The sequence below is a fragment of the Ananas comosus genome, linkage group 16 (assembly GCF_001540865.1).
Source record: "Ananas comosus cultivar F153 linkage group 16, ASM154086v1, whole genome shotgun sequence".
Lineage (NCBI taxonomy): Eukaryota > Viridiplantae > Streptophyta > Magnoliopsida > Poales > Bromeliaceae > Ananas > Ananas comosus.
Window position 1 is genome coordinate 8,055,629 of NC_033636.1, and position 19,387 is coordinate 8,075,015.

General features: G+C 33.7%; 2 protein-coding genes across 5 annotated transcripts; both read right to left on the bottom strand.

Moving 5' to 3' along the window:
- LOC109722044 lies at positions 6,882-13,267 on the bottom strand. Of its 4 annotated transcripts, XM_020249899.1 has the most exons (6): positions 13,122-13,264; positions 12,475-12,776; positions 11,058-11,142; positions 9,261-10,746; positions 9,018-9,043; positions 6,882-7,758 (listed from the first exon to the last, which is right to left on the bottom strand). In XM_020249899.1, the coding sequence occupies exons 4-6, from the start codon at positions 10,663-10,665 to the stop codon at positions 7,099-7,101; spliced, it is 2,091 nt and encodes a 696-aa protein (XP_020105488.1). In that variant the 5' UTR covers positions 10,666-10,746; positions 11,058-11,142; positions 12,475-12,776; positions 13,122-13,264; the 3' UTR covers positions 6,882-7,098. The 4 variants fall into 4 exon arrangements, with proteins under 4 accessions (XP_020105488.1, XP_020105487.1, XP_020105489.1 ...); XM_020249898.1 differs by lacking the exon at positions 12,475-12,776 and having other exon boundaries at positions 13,122-13,267; XM_020249900.1 differs by lacking the exons at positions 12,475-12,776; positions 13,122-13,264 and adding an exon at positions 11,796-12,227.
- LOC109722455 lies at positions 16,518-17,518 on the bottom strand. Its single transcript, XM_020250520.1, has one exon. The coding sequence runs from the start codon at positions 17,320-17,322 to the stop codon at positions 16,969-16,971; it is 354 nt and encodes a 117-aa protein (XP_020106109.1). The 5' UTR covers positions 17,323-17,518; the 3' UTR covers positions 16,518-16,968.

The window sequence follows — 19,387 nt, forward strand, 5'->3', positions numbered from 1 at the left end:
GCCGTGCGATGGGTGTGCGCGGACCACACGGCGCCCAGCGGCATCATCCCCAAATTGATAATTGGGGACGACGCCCATACAATTTTTGTCTTTATTTATGTGGTTTCGTATTTTCTCACTTTAGCATCTTGTAGTTTAAAGTGTATCAATTTAGTACCCTGTGATTTTATTTTTCTCTTTTCGTCAGCTTCATCGTTAATATTTCGTTAAATTATATAAAAAAATCACTTCACATACCCCACCTAAGTTTATCGAATATTCACTTTAGTTTCTTTTCGTTTTAACTTTATCACTGATTTAACGAAAAGAATTAGTGAAGAGAATAATAAAAAGAGAAAAATAAAATTACGGGGTATTAAATTGACACATTTTAAACCACAGGGTATTTAAATAAAAAAATGCGAAACCACAGAGGTGATATTTAAAATTTTTTCTTAATTAATTAATATATATTTATAATAAAATAAAGTAAAATAAAAATATAAAACATACAATACTTACTATCTATTTTTTTAATTTATTTAATTTAGATTAGTCAGTAGTACTTTAATTTGTTAATCTAAATTAATTATTTATTTTAATCATAAATATATAGTTACGAAAATGGTATGAAATATACTAACTAAACCTGAAAAGGCAAACGGCATATTTAAATTTTAAAATTAAAGTACTATTGTTTGACTCAAATTAAACAGATTCAAGTAATAAAATTAATATTTCAAAGATTGGATAGGCTGTTTAAAATGATTTCTAATTAAGATAAATTATGTATATTTTTATCTTGAATAAATTATTGTGGGTTTCATAAATAGAATTTGTGTCTCTAACTTTTTGAGTTTATTATTATTGCTTATATACATTTATATGGAAACAAAAAAAAAAAAAAACAGAAGAAGAATGAGGGGTGATTGAGATTAGCTTTTTTTTTTCCTTTAAAAATCTAGGTAAGTCGCAATGTATGCACTTATNACATTAATTATTAATTAACGAGTAAACCTCCAATACCATTTATTTGTGGGGGCAAAAATCAATGAGTCTTGTCCTCCAAACTAACAAACTATCAGTTTGGGGATGATGCAGATGGGCGCCGCGTAGCCCATCCTCACCCTCCATTCCTCTCCATCACCTTTTTCTCTCTCTTTCTAAAAAAATCACGCCGACAAAATTTTTTTTTCCCTTTTCTCCCGTTTTCGGCCGTGCGATGGGTGTGCGCGGACCACACGGCGCCCATCGGCATCATCCCCAAATTGATAATTTGGGGACCACGCCCATACAATTTTTGTCCTTATTTATGTGGTTTCGTACTTTCTCACTTTACCATTTTTGTAGTTTAAAGTGTATCAATTTAGTACCCTGTGATTTTATTTTTCTCTTTTCGTCAGCTCTATCGTTAACATTTCGTTAAATTATATAAAAAAACCCTTCAAATACCTCACCTAAGTTTATCGAATATTCACTTTAGTATCCTTTAATTTTAACTTTGTCGCTGATTTAACAAAAAAAAAATAATAAACTTCAAATATCACTCTTGCGGTCTCGCACTTTCTCACTTTAGTACCCTGGGGTTTGAACTGTATCAAAATAGTACCCTGTGATTTAAAGTGTTCTCAATCACTCTTTAAGCCCATAGAAAGCCGAAGCCGGACGGACCACAAATGAGTACATGACCCAACATCATCATTGTAGAACATGATTTGAAAATAACATTGATTAATAAAGGCAAAAACGTAGGAATAAGAAGGGAATATGAATAATTGGAACTCAACGAGTTGCAGAGAGAATGTCTTGGGTAAACTTCAAATATCACTCTTGCGGTCTCGCACTTTCTCACTTTAGTACCCTGGGGTTTGAACTGTATCAAAATAGTACCCTGTGATTTAAAGTGTTCTCAATCACTCTTTAAGCCCATAGAAAGCCGAAGCCGGACGGACCACAAATGAGTACATGACCCAACATCATCATTGTAGAACATGATTTGAAAATAACATTGATTAATAAAGGCAAAAACGTAGGAATAAGAAGGGAATATGAATAATTGGAACTCAACGAGTTGCAGAGAGAATGTCTTGGGTAAACTTCAAATATCACTCTTGCGGTCTCGCACTTTCTCACTTTAGTACCCTGGGGTTTGAACTGTATCAAAATAGTACCCTGTGATTTAAAGTGTTCTCAATCACTCTTTAAGCCCATAGAAAGCCGAAGCCGGACGGACCACAAATGAGTACATGACCCAACATCATCATTGTAGAACATGATTTGAAAATAACATTGATTAATAAAGGCAAAAACGTAGGAATAAGAAGGGAATATGAATAATTGGAACTCAACGAGTTGCAGAGAGAATGTCTTGGGTAAACTTCAAATATCACTCTTGCGGTCTCGCACTTTCTCACTTTAGTACCCTGGGGTTTGAACTGTATCAAAATAGTACCCTGTGATTTAAAGTGTTCTCAATCACTCTTTAAGCCCATAGAAAGCCGAAGCCGGACGGACCACAAATGAGTACATGACCCAACATCATCATTGTAGAACATGATTTGAAAATAACATTGATTAATAAAGGCAAAAACGTAGGAATAAGAAGGGAATATGAATAATTGGAACTCAACGAGTTGCAGAGAGAATGTCTTGGGTAAACTTCAAATATCACTCTTGCGGTCTCGCACTTTCTCACTTTAGTACCCTGGGGTTTGAACTGTATCAAAATAGTACCCTGTGATTTTATTTTTCTCTTTTCGTCAGCTTCATCGTTAATATTTCGTTAAATTCAAATCTATAATTTATTCTAGAATTAATTATAAATTAATATTTAAATTTAAATATTAATTTATAATTAATTCTAGAATAAATTATAGATTTGAATTTAACGAAATATTAACAGAAGAGCCGATGAAAAGAGAAAAATGAAACCATAGGGTACTAACTTGATATACTTTAAACCACAGGGTGTGCAAAACTACATAAATGGTATTTGAAGTTTATCCAAAAAAAAAAAAAGGAATACAGCAAAGTTTAAGGTGGGATTGCGCTTAGGAATTATGTTAAGGTGGACTCTTATCTTGTTCTCACACNTTAGCTGGATGGCAAAATCCTTGGAGTGATCGTACTCAACTAAATAACTTATATTTCAATTAGCTGGATGGCAAAATCCTTGGAGCGATCGCACTCAACTAAAAAACTTATATTTCTATTTTTGCTAAACTTAATTTATCGTTGAATTATAACGAGGCCAAACGAAATGCCCTCTCAATTTAACAATAGCTAGACCATGTTCACAAATAGCATCTACGTGGCAAGAACGAAAAATCTAGAATTTAACGAACAGAAGATCTGCATTGATTGGTACTTTCGTTACAGCTGTAACTAGAAAATAAATATAGAATCTTATAAGGACTTTTGTTTATTTATTTCTGCCTATTATTCAAAATTTTTAATTTTATTTTAAAATTATTAAAATATTCTCCTAAACTTAAATTCTATTTTAGTAAACTCTACACAGGTTTGAAAATATTTGCAGAATTTTAATTTATCAAAAATAAGATATTTTTAAAATTTTAAAGAATATATTATATGTTATTTTATGTTTTCTTAATAAGAGTTTGGATTTCGAAATTTAGCTAAAGCTACAGAGAGTTAGCTACAGAAAAAAAAAAAAACTGTCAAAATACTTTTTCGTACAGTTCTTTTCATCGATAAGTGTGCCTCACCATACTGTGTAAATTTACCATTATACCCGTGGAATTTTGAGTGAGGTGCATTTTAAAAGGGTAGTACACTTATTAGGGGTGTTCACCAATCACTTTCCATATAATTTTTTTTTTCAGGGAACTAAATTTGTGGCACCGAATGCGGAGTCCACAACTTAATTAGAAGAGCAAATCACGCTTGTTGATTCTAACAAAAGTTGGCGTGCAATTAATTACTTATATTATATACTGAGTTGCACAAAAGTGCCCTTCAAACTAGTGCTTCTCCAACAAGCACTTTTTCAAAGAGAAATAAGACAACGTTTGGAATTACGGAAAGATTATGTTACGTATAATGAGAAAGTACGATGGCAATAAAAAAATATCTTATTTTTTTTTCCGTCGTACGTAATATTATGTTCCGCATATTACAATGAGTCAGTTAGATATATTTTCTACGGTTTCATCGGAGAACGTAGAAGCATATTCTTATATACTTTTATCCCAATTTCATTTTACCTAATAGTGTCATATGGGCCTCAATACCAAACTAAGGCTTCGTTTGGGATTGCAGGGAGATTGCGTTACTTGCGATGAGAAAGTACATAATATTGCGTTCCGCATATCGCGATTAGTCGGTTACGATATATTTTTTGCGGGCCCACCGGAGAACGCAGAAGTATATTTCTATATGTTTTTACCCTAACTCCATTTTATTTAATTGCTTTAGATATATTTCAATATGAAACCAAGCCTAAGCCTAAAAAAAGAAAGATGCTTCATCCCATGAGATCTGATTTTTCTTTTTTTAAAAGAAAAAATCTCATTCTTCCTCCCCATGATACTCAGTAATTTTTATTAAATTAATTTTTTCGAGTAATATGATATCAAAGTCAATTCTAAGCACACTATTTAGTAACCATCCCGAACACAATTATAACTTACACATTTATTTAATAAATGTGGCGGATACAGATCACGTCCGACAATTTTAATTTTGAATTTGAGGTTTCTATGATCAAACATTTATAATTGTATAAAAAATGTGTGACTAATTAGAAGTCATTGATCTTTACTATTTACTGAGTGGAAATATTAAACTTTGCCATCATTATTGTGGAGATTTCTAATTAAATGCCATTTAAGTTTTTATTTATTGTTTTTCTTTTAACTTCTCCCTTTCAAGCCCAAATTGTAGCCTAGAGCCCTAATGGGCTGGGCCACAAGGAGCCTTGGGCCAAAATTCTAACAAAATTTCTAATGTTGTATTGGTAGATAAAAAACTAGGGATGTCAGGATTCATAATGGATTTTCCAAAATCCAAACCCGAACCCGACTACCAAACCTGAAACCCGAACACGACTGCCAAACCTGAAACCCGAACACAAACTCAAATCCGACGAATTTTAAAAATCCATATCCAAACGCGATTACGCGAACACGACCAGCTATCCAAAACCCAAACCCGAATCCAAAATAATTATTTCTCTTTACCATATTTCAAGGCATATTATATTAAATCTAAAATTTTAAAATACAAATTAAAATATAACATCAAACATTTATATATACTTCTACACCATTAAACATGTAAACGGCACACATCAATCATTAAAAATTGTTAATTCTGAACCCTTTCGATTACTAGGTAATGATATCGAAAAATCATAAAATTTATTTTCTAGATACTTCACATGCGCTAGATCAAATCTAATAGAGCTGATCGTCAATTAGAAAGTTCTATCATTGAAAATAACTTAGGAGCAAGAAGGCCTCCGTACTCCTAATAGGTCACAAGTCCTACTCTATATATATCTGTGTGTTATATAATATAAAATCAATTCGAGTTCAGGTTGGGGTCAGGTTCGGACAAGATCTATATCCGAATCTCAATTCTATCGGATTTACATTTTTTATATCCGTATCTAAAGCTATATCCGTTTAGCATTAAATAAATCCACTCCTTTTGGGTTCAGGTTCGGATAAAATTTCGGGTACCCGTAGCCCTTGACATCCCCTAATGAAAACTCTAATTTTTTTGCACCAAGTAGATTCTATATTGTATAGTTTCTGAAGCTCATCAGATGGAGAGGTTAAAAGTAGCTCCTACTTATAACATTAACAATGTTCTCCACACAAGATAGAGAGTTCAATCAGAATTCAAGCACACACACAATTCTACATCCATCCAATGCACAAATGCAAAACATACAATTAGGAAAATGTCATCTTTCTCTATCCTGTCATTATACTCTTCTGTTCTTCTCTGTTCCCCTTTTCCCTCCTTTATCTCTCTTCTCTCACACGGCGGCAGCAGACTGCATGCTCTCCTCCTCTCCTCCTTTACCATAATCTTTACAAACCCTCAACATATCAAACTGACATGGTTGACTCATGCAAGACAGCAGAAACTAACTGAAGGAACACAAATACCACGAATTTGTGCCACTGATGGCTAATAAGCGCGCTTCTGTAACTTTAGGTGTCATTTATATTGGCTTAAATGGATCGGCATCCCGCCCTGTGGTGGGGAGGCCATGTTAGGCCGAGTCATGTTCAAAATGACGTGAGACTGGGTAAGCCGAGTCATGTTCGAAGTGGCGTGAGGCTGGTTGGGCCGAGTCACAATCGAGACCCGTGGGCGCTGTATCTGTACGCTTAAAGTGAATTAATTACGTATTTCTAACGGCGCGAGCTTTTGGGATTAATGGTTAGCGCCAATGATTCGACAAGTGATATCAGAGGGAGAGGTCATAGGTTCGATTCTCACATGCTGCAAATGTATGCAGGTGCTGGAGGAGGGATTATTGGCTTAAATGGGTCAGCATCCTGCCCTGTGGCGGGGAGGCCATGCTGGGCCGAGTCATGTTTGAAATAGCGTGAGGCTGGGTGGGCCGAATCATGTTCGAACTGGCGTGAGGCTGGTTGGGCCGAGTCACAATCGAGACCCGTAGGCGCTGTACCTGTACGCATTAAGTGAATTGGTTGCGTATTTCTAACAACTCGAGCTTTTGGGATTAATGGTTAGCGCCAACGATCCGACAATTTACTGATTAAGTCAATCAATCCTACTACTTTGTCTGCGCTTCGTGCAAGGACAAAATGCTTGTGAACAAGTAATGCGAAAAAGAAACTTTTTTATACTTCAAAAGATCGGTTCACTCAACGGAGAAAGATACTATAAGGCAACTGGCAAATAAGAATCAAATGAGAATATATATATTTTTGAAAAAAAACAAGGAGAGTTTTGAGGGAACATACCTGTGCATGATGCAAACAAGTTACTCGCCTTGCAGATAAATTGTACAGCATATATGTGTGTAGAAACAGTAAGTAATCAAAAGTACATATTACCATTTACTTGCGCCTCCCTTATAATTGCACCACTCAAGTGAAAAAGACCAAAATTTCTTCATGATCCTTGCATGTTCCATACTATAGAAGGACCCCTTCTTTCAAATTTGCATGGCCGGACCTTGTTCATCACTTTTCCCATCATCGCCAATGCCCCGATGCTCGGAAGTTGCCTCTCGTTGAGAAGGTCACGAACATTATTAGATTTTTCTGAATTGCTTTTAAAGCACCATCTTCCGATCCAAGATTGCATAGTCTTTGTCGATACCTCGGAAGATTTCTGACAGTTGTTCGGCACCTGCACCGCTTTGTCGAGCAGCTGATGCTCTTCAAGATATTTCAACATATCGGAGTTGGACTTGTTGTAGTGAAGCACTTTGTTGAATAAGCTACACATTTCTCCATTTGAAGAGCATTCTCCGGTTTTCAGTCTCTTGGGGCTGGAAGGAAGATTTTCTGAAAGGTCTTTTCTGAGGCGCTTAACCCATCGACCGTTTGGTTCAATACATAATGGGGTTTCCGATCGAATGGGGAGATTTGGATCTTTCGGTTCTTGTAAATGGGAAAGTATGCAATTGGCATCCATGGTTGCTGCTCTTGATGTGCTCAGTTCTTTTGTTCTGGAGTCTGTTCTCTTCGAAGAATTGAAATGTTCTGTATCTCTGCTAATAGTGTGCTCAACTGGGCCTGATTTTCTCGAGTTTGGGCATGTGATGTCCTGGGGAATCAATAGTTAGTTATGAGTAAATAATGCAGGAAATGATATAATAAGAACGAGGATGCAGTGCGAAGAAAATGAAAGCGTTTATGTAAAGCAGGCATATTTGGTGTCAAAGGAAGTAAACAACATAGGAAGACAGGTGAAATTCCTTTTCTACTGAAGATGCTTATTCTCAGGGGCTCCACCAATTCTTCTTCTAATTAATATTCTTCAGACCCATAACAGACTATGTAAAAGCAATTTGTTCCAAAAAGATTCTTTTAGATCAGCTTCCTTTGCACAGCTTACATCACACCGCTGTATTCGTTAGATATCATTGGAAGAATTAAGCTTCCTGCATCTACCTTCGCTGATCTACTCAATATGAATTCTTTGTTTATGGTGCTAAAATTGGCTCAAACATGCTGACCGAGAAATCAATGATGATAGCAGATGTAGAAATACCAGCTAAGCTAGTTGTTAAAAATCGGCAAGAGAACGAGTAAATGAAATACGATTGTTCAATGAGAAAGACGAGACAGCTAAAGTGACAGCTTCTATGCAAATGGGCACATTAAATTAAATACCAAAATGCAAAAATCCTATAGGGGAAAGAGAGTATTCTGGGACAACTGTGCATAACAAGGAAAGCAAAAAAAACTGTAAAACATATCTAACCATTTAAGAACTAACAAGGATACAACATTACATGAACGAAGATCTGCCTGATTAAAATATAACATTATTGCCTTTGTGAGAGAAAAATTCATACATAAAGTAAGTATCTTGTCGCTTTTTGTAATAATATGAATAGCAACAATTTAGGTTTTTTTTTGGGGGGGTTTTCAAAGATGTATTTTGAGGATATAGGGATGATATTTCAACTTGTCTAACAAGATCTCATTTGGACTCTATAAGAGAAAACTGGCACTTGATTATGGCTTATTTGAAGATAACTTGATGCGCTATCGGATATAAAGGTGCAGTCCAGAGTGATGTATTAAAATGCTGCAATATTGTGAACCGTATATTTGTGTAGCTTTTGTACCTTCAGAATAATTATATGAAAAATGAGTAGTAGCCATATGAAAAAGGAGATGTGACATGTAAGGCTACGGAGAGGTAAAGCACCTAAGAACTCAAATGATTTCACACCCAAGAACAGATGCAGTTGCAAATTTTCAATTCATAAAGGATAAGAATACTTCTATAATGTCACTTCACCTAACTAATTGACCATATCATGAAAATGAATATAGGAATCATAGAAACTATACCTTCCGGGTTCCAGAAGAGCCTATACCTGTAAAGCACAAAAAAAAAAAGGAAAATCAATCAGGGAAGAGAAACACCTTAGTTTAATTACAATATTAACATTGATGCGACTGTGCTTTTTTTTTTTTTTTGCTAGCTTTCGGCACACATGATCAACTGATAAAACTAGAAAAGCATCTTGCCATATTACTATAGCTGATTTTCCTATTAGTTAATCTCATATATAATCATATAACTACTCATACCTGTGAAGGAACTTGGTGCCTGGAGATCAGCAATTTCCATAGTTCTATTTCTAACTGATGATTTACTCTGTGCTTTCAACAGCTGATCATGTGTGCCAATTCTACCATTGCCATACACCTCACAAATCTTTGATTTCTGGGGACGTTGTGAATCTTCATTTTGCGCGTCATGTGATGCAGCAGGTAATGTTAGCATTTCAAACAAGGAAGGTCTTTTGCCATTACCAAAATCTGTTGAGCCCACAATCAACCGCTTCCGATGAGACGAATCATTGGTTAAAGTCTTTTCCGTCAACAAAAGTTCAGTTTCATTTGACAAATTGATAGATCCTCCTCTTTCACTGTCCATAGAATTCATTTCCTGTGTCTCAAAAGAATGAAGAGACGAGAAAGGATTGTTCTTCTTAATTGAATCATTTAATATCTCTGTATCACTTTCACTAGATATCGATGGAAGAGAAATTTCACCATTCATTCGTGACCACCGACTCCTAAAACTACTGGCTACAACTTTGTTGTCACTTCTCATCCCCGAAAAGGAAAATTTACGATGGCCAGAGCCACTATTTAATTCATGTTTCAAGTTAGTGAAATTAGTGTTGATAGAGTGTTCTCGCACTAAATGTTGCGAACTTGATGAGATGTTCTCCTCGCAGCAAGAATAAGCCTTCATTTTTGATCCATGACCATTAAATCTACTAGGATCCACCTCTTCATTAGCTTTTTCTGTCGACCTCTGGGCTCGAAACTTATATCTTTCTGATGCAAATGCAATTAGATGGGAAGATGACATGGTTTCATTCAGCTCGGCAATTCTGTCATGTACAGAACCATTCCCAGACTTCCTTTTTGGATTTAAGATACTATCGATCTTCCGATTGATATCCAACATCGGGAAATGATTCCACTCAGAGTCTAAATTCTCGGAACTCGAAAAGTGGTAAGTATTAACATTTTCCCAATTCACAGAAGAACCTGGCAGTTTATGGACTGATACGGTATTTGATACTACTGCCTTAGCATGAAACAAGTTCACATCTTTCTGCGTCATGGAATTGTTCAAGAATTTGTTACCTTTTTCGCCTTTCTCAGTTCCAACTGACTGTTGAACATCATATACCACATCCAACACATTAGTGTTGCATCGCCATACATTCTTTGAACAGGTCCTTTCATGATTCTTAATTGCGCTTATAAATTCCCGTCCTTTAACATATTCTGCTTCGTTGCTTTCATCAGAGGCAGTAATGTTTTTACAACCTTGGGTCGAAATGCTGCTTTCTTTCATCCAATGTGCCATCCACGGCAAATGGCATTGACGATGAGATTTCCCATTGTTTCCGTTGTGCAATATAAGTTGCACGTCTTCCCTATTTTCATATTTATGCGCAAAGTGTTCTGACATGATCCTATATTCCAATATAAAGAGAATTCGCAAGGGGTGATCTTCGCACTCAAATGTGGTTTATTTTTAGCAGCAAACTTTCTGCGATATTAAACAAAACTCAACTTAATTCTCATAGAGAACAGCAAATCAACTGTAAAATCTCATAGGTAAAAACTAAAGATAGCTTTTCCTGCGAGAAGAAGCAAATACTAAAAGACAGCAATTTCTATAAATATTGAAATATGTTGTGAGACAGCAATCTGATCATCACAAAGCTTCAGCTAATTAAAAACGGAAAAGGATGATATAAGACAAGAGCGACTAAGTTCCTTTCTTTCTTGGGAAAGGAAGTGATCTGGAAAACAATATATTTAGCTTCCTCACTAACAGAAAACGTCATCCATTTATACCTTATCTTTCTGTTTGTTGTCGAGCTTGCATGGAAAGATGGCTCATATGGATGAAATGTGTCAAAATAATCATGACTGCACTTCGCTGCATAAATCAATATTGATTTTCTTAGATAGGTCATGATGTACAAAATTATTGGTCTGAAAGAGAGACCCTGGAGGTTCAAAATCATCATAATTTCATAAGCAAATCAATTTCAAAAAAAAAAAAAAAAGAGGATGCCACTAGGAAGAGTTGATTTAACTGATTGCCAACTTGAAAAAGTAACACCAAAATCCTCATGAAGGGCTTACCACAAAATTGTATAAGCATATTGGTACTTAGAGTTTTATCTGAATTGATTAGAGAAATTTCCACATATGAAATTCCTCTTAATCATTGCAATTTGCCATAATTATGAAGGTAAGAAAGTTCAACAAAGAATACACTATCTAACTGAGAATTACCATTCTTAACCATGTTTCTAGTGTTTCATCCCCTAGAGAAATTCTATCCAAGGTGGATTACTTGGAAAAAAAAAAAAAAAAAGCGTGAAAGAAAATTACTGTTGCATAGTCCATCATATCCTTTTCTTTTTTCTTTTTTATCTAAACGTGAAATCCATCATATCATCATATACCATTAATCATCATCACATCTAATAAAAACAATGATGTATATTCATCACCAGGTTTAGTAGCAGGAATAGGGTGATCTTAAAGATATGAAAAACATCTTCATTATTTGGCTAAGACCACCTTTGTAACAACTGAGAACCACACCGCAGCTGCAGCATTTCAAAATTAAGCAATCTTTGAGACAGTCGATAAATCTTGCACGACAAGGCTCTAACACCACCACCGTAAGCCAAAAAACCAAAATTTGCACCAGCTCTGAAAACGAAATACCTCCAAGTTGAGATGTTCGAAGAACAACAAGTTCTTTATAAATACCTCCAGCAGCTTCTCGTAGTTGTTCTTTTAGGGCCTAGATGCTCATTTCAGCTTTCAACAATAGCAAAATCTACATACTTTTGTTTGTCAAGCAACTATTGCTCCTCAGACTTGAGAAGCAACTTCGAAGCGACGCCAACAGGCATTGCCTGCCTGCTTTTGAGGTGTGAAAACCAGTACTAGATTCTAGTTCATTTGTACGTAACAATATACAAGCGCAATTGAAACCCGTAACTTGAAAACTAAACATAACTAGGATTCAAAAAAAAAAAAAAGAAAAAAAAAAGAAGGAAAAACAGCAGCAAGATATCATGAATAAGATTCGGTCCCATAATTCAACCTTTAAAACAAAAGGAAAAGAAAAAAATCAGATCTGTATCGATTATTAAGATAAAACAAGTGTAAAATGCCGACCATGAATGGAGAACAGGGGACTAAGAACAGTGGAAACTTGAATGTAAGAGATGAGAGATCATAAACTAACCATTCTCTATGCTTCATACCGAGCGTAAATGGCGAAAGCACCATTTTTTCGTAGCTCAAAGCTTTAAGAGACAATCACCAAATCACGCGGTATCAGAGCAAGAGATCCGAAGTTTGAATCTTTTCGACTCCTAATCTCATCCAATTTCCTTCCATTTGCATCAAAAACTCTACTTTTAGAAACAAAGTGTTGTTTCACAATTTGGTCTACTACACATACTTCAAGAGCTCTGCTCCACCAACATCTAAACACTAGTAGCTATTTTAGATCGCCAGTTAAAGCTTATTCCCTATTTTATTCACCTAAAACATCAAACAAAAAAACACACTAGATCATAGTAAAAGTTACCCATTTCCAAAATAAAAAAATAAAAAAGAAATCTTTTTAGGAACTCATAAATAGATCAAAAATTGGCAACAAAACAGTATCTAAAATTGCAACCCAGCTAAAAGTATCTCCCTCCAAGAAAAAAAAAAAAAAAACCTAGATCTGTGACCTAATAAAAGAGGAATTAAACCAAAAGAACTAAAATTGGAGCTCAAATCGAGCTCGAAAAGTAGCAAATCAAATCAAAACAAAAAACTAAATCGATTTTAATACAAAATAATCGAATTATAGCACACACAAAAAAAAAATCTGAAACTCACCAACTCAAAACCCTATTAGGCTCCACCGAGGAATCGATTGTGCTCCACCGCTAAGGAGGAATCGAATTGGGATTAATGAGGCGGCGGGGGTTCTCTATATATGTGGACTCCATTTTTTTAAAAAAATTTTTAGGCTACAAAATTACGAATTTATACTCGCAAAAATATCCGATTGTTTTATTTATTTTTATTTATTTATGTTGCAGCAAAAAGGAGAAACTTTGGGCGCACCCGGTTCACCGTGTGACCATGCACCGTACCATAAATTCGCCTTATTTCTCATTATTCATATTTTTATTTCCAAATTAAAATTCTAAGTGCTAGTATATATATATATATTATATATGCATTAATTGAATTCATGTGGAAACAAAAAATGAAAAAATAATTTTTTTGGGCATATGACTCGGCATATACGAGTCTACAATCTACACAACTATGTGTATATATATATAGGTGCACGAAAATTTTCATACACCGGGAGTACCTATTAAGCAGAAAGAAAAAGCGCAGGGCTACGTTGTATCCTGTGAGCCACGTAATCAAAGTGGGGGATTATTATTTTTTAATTAATTTTCGTGAGAATCTCGAGATGTGATTGGTGGGGAGGTGGAATTAAAGTAAACTTTTAAAATTAAAAAATTAAAAAGGGCTAGAAAATATCTCAGGACCCGTTGCACTTTTGCAGCCTCGGGAGATGACGTGGCCTCATCGGCGTTACTCCTCTTTTTTCGTCCCAAAAAATATCTAGGGTTAATTGCACTACTAGCCCTTAACCTTTACCGTAATTATATTTTCATCCTTAACGTTTTTTTTTTTCTATTTGGAGCAATTTCAAATACGCCCTTGTAAGCTTCAATATTTCATAGTTGCCCCTTCAATATCTAAAATATCACATATACACCCCTCAAAACATATAAATTTATCACATATGCTCCTTCTATCAACTTTTGTAATTTTATCGGGATGAAAAGAGATTTAAATACTTGTTAAATTAATAACATATATTATACAGGGTGTTTTTTAATTTTTTTTATTTAAGATATACTTTAGATTGTATAGTTTATATTGCATGAATCTTCAATTCCTTATTAAGTGTGTGATCTATCATTTTTATTTGATTATTTTAAAAAAAAAAATTGGTAAAATTATGAAAGTTGCATTCTTATTAATCCATCAAATTTTGCACAAAATTTTATATGTAGGGTCTTTGGAAATATATCTGATATTTATCATAAAATTACTGATATTTTAAACTTTGAATGGATCAGCAATAGGCACGACATCCACGTTCGATGTCACTTGTCGCCGACACTCCTCACACACGATTGATTATGTGATTTGACTTCTGCTTCAAACGAAATTATTAGATGCGTATGTTGTTGGATGATACTTTTCACATCGTACAAACTGTCCGATTCAATTTCTCACATCAAAAAGGATTATTGCATGCGCGTGTTGTGGCCTACAAGCATTAATTCTAAAAAAATACAACTTATAATGAAGACATCAACCAATCAAGTTCACTCTTTTGAAACAAAAAAGTATAATAATTTTTTTTAAAAAAATTATGATAGGATGTGTGAACCCTAGAGTACATGCGCGATGTGGTGTCATAGCCACATTTTGGACTTTTTTCTTAAAGTGTGACAGCATATTAGAAGATTTATCTAAGATTTAAATGGGGAATGTTGATAAAGATCAAAAAATATTTCAACATTAAAAAAAAAAAAACTAAATGTTAAAAAATAGAGTACTGTTCATGATAATTTGGAGTTGAATATTTTAGGTTTGGAAGTTTATGGAGGTTCAAAAGCACTTTAATTAGGTGCACATGAATTGGAAAAAAAAAAAAAAAAACTTTCACAAAAATGTACTAATTAAAATAGGTGGAACATAATTTGTTGTAGCAACCACCAATTGATTGGACATCCCAACTCCCTAAATGATTATCCCATATTTTTGAGAAATTAGTGCTTCACCTACTAGTGTTGTACTAATGTTTTATAATTACTAACTTAATTAACATTCATTCCAATGAATATGATATGTACTATCCAAAAATCTATGTATAAAAAAATAATAAAATTTAAAGACATATTAGTAAGGCATTAAGCAATTTCAATAATCAACAATGAAGAAAAAGTTATTGTTTAATTTGCCAGAAATTAATATTTAAATTTTTGGTTTTTGATGTGTAGGACATTTTAAATCTCATAAAATACACTAAAATGGTTTAATTTGAAATTTTATATTTCTATTATTAGATTATAGAAGTAATTATATATGGATGTGCTTATACATGGGATCGATTGAACAATCCAACATCATTGGAAAATATGAAAAAAAAAAAAAATTAACCCTTCATTTGGATGTGATGTACAAAAATGGAAGGATTTTCTATAAATCCCTTTGAATTATTAGTATTTTTTTTAAAAAATTAACTTTTTCATTTTGAAGGTGTAAGAATAGGTGAAAATATATGGATATTTTTTTTTATTGAGATTAGCTTAACTTCTGATTCTTTAAATTTAAATATTTTAGCCAAAAAATTAGAAATTTTATCAAATCAGTTGGCAATTTTACTAAATTTAATAATGTTATTTATTTTTCAGCAAATAAAACTAAACCAATTAATGAGATATATATATATATAAAACTATTTCAAAACAGCCTATAATTAAGGGTGTTTTGGTACATCTTTTATGGTACAATTAATATGGGAGACAAGGAGAGAACGTTGGTGGCTAGATCCATTCATGTTTTCTATTTTACTTGATTGATTTGACATCATTGTAACCTTTATTTATTTATTTATTTAGTTGGTTCTTGGAGATTTTATTGCCTAGACCAGGTCCACCACATCAGATATGGATTATTTGCGTTCATTGGGACTTAAAAGAGTTTATCCGTTTCACCAATTTGTAATATTTCAAAAATTCTTTATATTTTTTATTCATCTTAAGTATATATAAGCATTCCATCGAGAGAGTGAGTTAGGGCTGGTGATTTTGGTTGGTGAGTTTTATTCGCATTTGCTAATTTGGGTAGTCAATTCAACTTAAAAATCGTGACTAAATCATTTTAAAACTTCATTTAAAATATTCAAAACACAATTTTTGTGATAATTGAGTTAGTCAGGTTAGGTAAATTCGTGCAATATTGATTTCAGGCTTCTCTCAAAGATTTTGTGTTGTGTTCGAGTAGCATTCCTAAGTCTTGTCTCGAATTGACAATTCTAATCAGATATTATGTGCAATAATATTTTACATAAAAAAATATTATATATAACAAGTAGGGTAACGGTTATCTTTTTACTCTCGCTATTGTTATTCTTTATATTTAATTTAGCACAATTAGTGAAACTTGTTATGACATCAAGCTAATTAAAAGAAAACAAACATTACAAATGATCAAGCTAATCTTAGATAACAAACATTACAAATGATCAAGCTAATCTTAGATCGCATCCAAATGTACACGATCAATATGCTATAAGTTATTATACAAAAATCAAAATGATACTACTTAAAATAAAGGTAAAAACGTATAGAACTTACCTGCATTATGAATCATTTTGATTTGACTATTCAATCTTTCGAAATTTCAATTTTATTATCAAATCTTTCAATTTGTTTGATATGAGACAGCCAGCGATATTATAATTGCATGAAGTATAATAATTGAATCTGTAAAGATAAAGAACACATGCAAATTTTGAAGGTAAAGTGTCGTTAACTGGCTCAAATCAAACAAATTGAAAGATTGTACAATAAAATCGAAGTTCTATAAAAGATTGGATATTTAATTCAAAATGATCCATAGTTCAGGTAAACTTTATACGTTTTTACCTAAAATAAATTGTGGGACTCTCCGAATTCGCATCCCACGTCCCCGCCTCCCTCACATACTCCAGGTACCTCAAGAATTCCGGTTTAGACACGGCCTTCTTCGACTGAGCTTCCAGTATCTTCATAACAGGGTGAGAAATTTTGGTATCCTTGCTGTTGCTCAATCTCTTAGTTTTGCTCGCGGTCGCCTTCTTCTCGTCGCTACTCTTTTCTGACCAGTTGAAGGAGAACTGCTGCGAGAGGAGGCGGCGATACCCTCTCCTGCTTCTCTGCGTAGATGAAGCTCCGGACATAGTCGCAAACAAGGAAGAGGAAGAAGAAGAAGATGATGATGATGAGAATATTTGCATGTTTGAGTTCTCTTGTGAAGGCTTAAAATGTAGTTGGTGTTGGCTATAAGATTGATCTTGGAATATTTAAGTGTAGGTAGCTCTGTACATTGTTGAAATGGTCACTCATGAATATTTAAGTGGAGGTAGCTCCATACATGTTGAAATGGTCACTCATGCATGCTTTGTGGCTAAATTATCGATCCCTTTTCATCGATCCTCGAACAATAAGGCATGCGATACTTAATTTGGCTCTCAAACTTTAATATGTATAATTTTAGATTCGGATTTTGTAAATTACTATAATCAAGTCTCACTATCTAGATTAGTTGACTAAATATTCATATATGTTACTGATGTGAAAGTAATATGACATTTTAATTATTATCGTGTAATCAATCACACCGCTGTTATATTATTTCATATTAGCGACAAATCCATATTTAATTAGCCAATGAAATTGTATGACTTAGCTGCAATAATTCAAAAAAATCGAACTAGATATTATAATAAATTAAGTTGTAAAGATCTAAGCGTCATACACCTCATATTGTTCTTGGAATATTTAAGTATAGGTAGCTCTAAGGATGTTGAAATGGTCATATTTGCGTCCGTTTTATTTGACATTATCACATATTACTCAACCTATCTAACATGTATCTATTTAAATATATATATGCATATTAGTTGGGCTTGGCTTTTTCTTCTTTGTAATTTTATAATCTCATGGCTTACACAAATGTTACGTGAAAAGGAAACTTTGCTATATCGAAGAGATCGATGATAACGCATTAAAGTGTTAGTTTCTTCGCATTTCTAAGTAAACGCGTTATTGAAATGATACCCAAAGTTTAGTTAATGTGGAATATAATTTGAATGAAAAGAAGTGGAAAACATATTATTCTTTGAATTAGGAAACTAGTTTAGCACTTGTAATGGTAAAGATAATTTTGGAATGCACATCTCGTGGATCTGCAAGTGCGGGCGTTTGGATGCGACGAGCAGAGTCAAAGATTGAAAGCTGAAAGCCATTGGAGGTGTACGAATTGTGAGTACCGATTACGATTTCGTGTAAGGTCTTTTTTTAAAAAAAGAAATAGGTAGCATATTATCTGTTTCGTTTATTTTATTCTTAAAAATAAATTTAGCTGAAAATGTGAATCAACTCAGAGAAATCACTTTTCAAGAATGTGTTTAGTAGAAATTGGGCCTTGAAATTAACAAAAATCCGACCTTACCCGGCCCATTAAGAGAGTCCAATTCAACATCCAAAGAATCTCATGATTCAAACCCTTTCCTCTTGGGGCTTGTTTAGTATTGAGGTTTAGGCTTCGTTTGGAATTACGAGGAGATTACGTGCAGTGAGAAAATACGATGAAAAAAATTTTTGTTTGTTCCCGTACGTAATATTATGTTCAGTATCGCAATAAGTTGGTTAAGATATATTTTCTACGATCGCACTGAAAAACGCAGAAGCATATCTTTATATACTTTAATCCTAATTTCATTTTATTTAATAGCGTCAACTGGGCTTCAAAACCAAACTGAGCCTTAGATACCAGACATAACGGAGTTGAAAGAAAACTTATATATAAATAATATATTTTCTAATATTCTGATTACATTTAGAGATGTCAATGGGTCAGATTTGGGGCGAATTTTCAAAAACCCGAACCCGAACCCGACTCCAAACCCGAGACCCGAACCCGACGGATTTTAAAAATCCATAGTCAAACCCGAACCCGACAAAAAATCCGAAACCCGAACCCAAACCCGAACCCGAAAATTTGAACCCAAAACAATTATTTCTTTTTTCAATATTTCAAAATATATTATATTAAATCTAAATTTTTAAAATACAAATTCAAATATAACATCAAATTTATATATATATATATATATATATAGAATTAGGTTACTTTACTATCTATAGTACCGGAGCTCCGGTACTATAGTCATGTTTTCGATCTTAGGGTGTTCAAATTAACGATCCACACTATTAAATATAATATAGGGTATATATATATATATATATATATGAAGTTATTAGGAATAAAATTTTAGTTTTTTTCGACATCGTTTAATT

Bases quoted from the DNA above. Each gene is read 5' to 3' on its own strand.
- LOC109722455 (XM_020250520.1), bottom strand. From the start codon at position 17,322: ATGCAAATATTCTCATCATCATCATCTTCTTCTTCTTCCTCTTCCTTG.
- LOC109722044 (XM_020249898.1), bottom strand. From the start codon at position 10,665: ATGTCAGAACACTTTGCGCATAAATATGAAAATAGGGAAGACGTGCAA. The intron at 9,044-9,260 runs GTATGAGTAGTT...TGTGCTTTACAG, and splicing joins GGCACCAAGTTCCTTCACAG to GTATAGGCTCTTCTGGAACC. The intron at 7,759-9,017 runs GTATAGTTTCTA...TTGATTCCCCAG, and splicing joins GCTCTTCTGGAACCCGGAAG to GACATCACATGCCCAAACTC.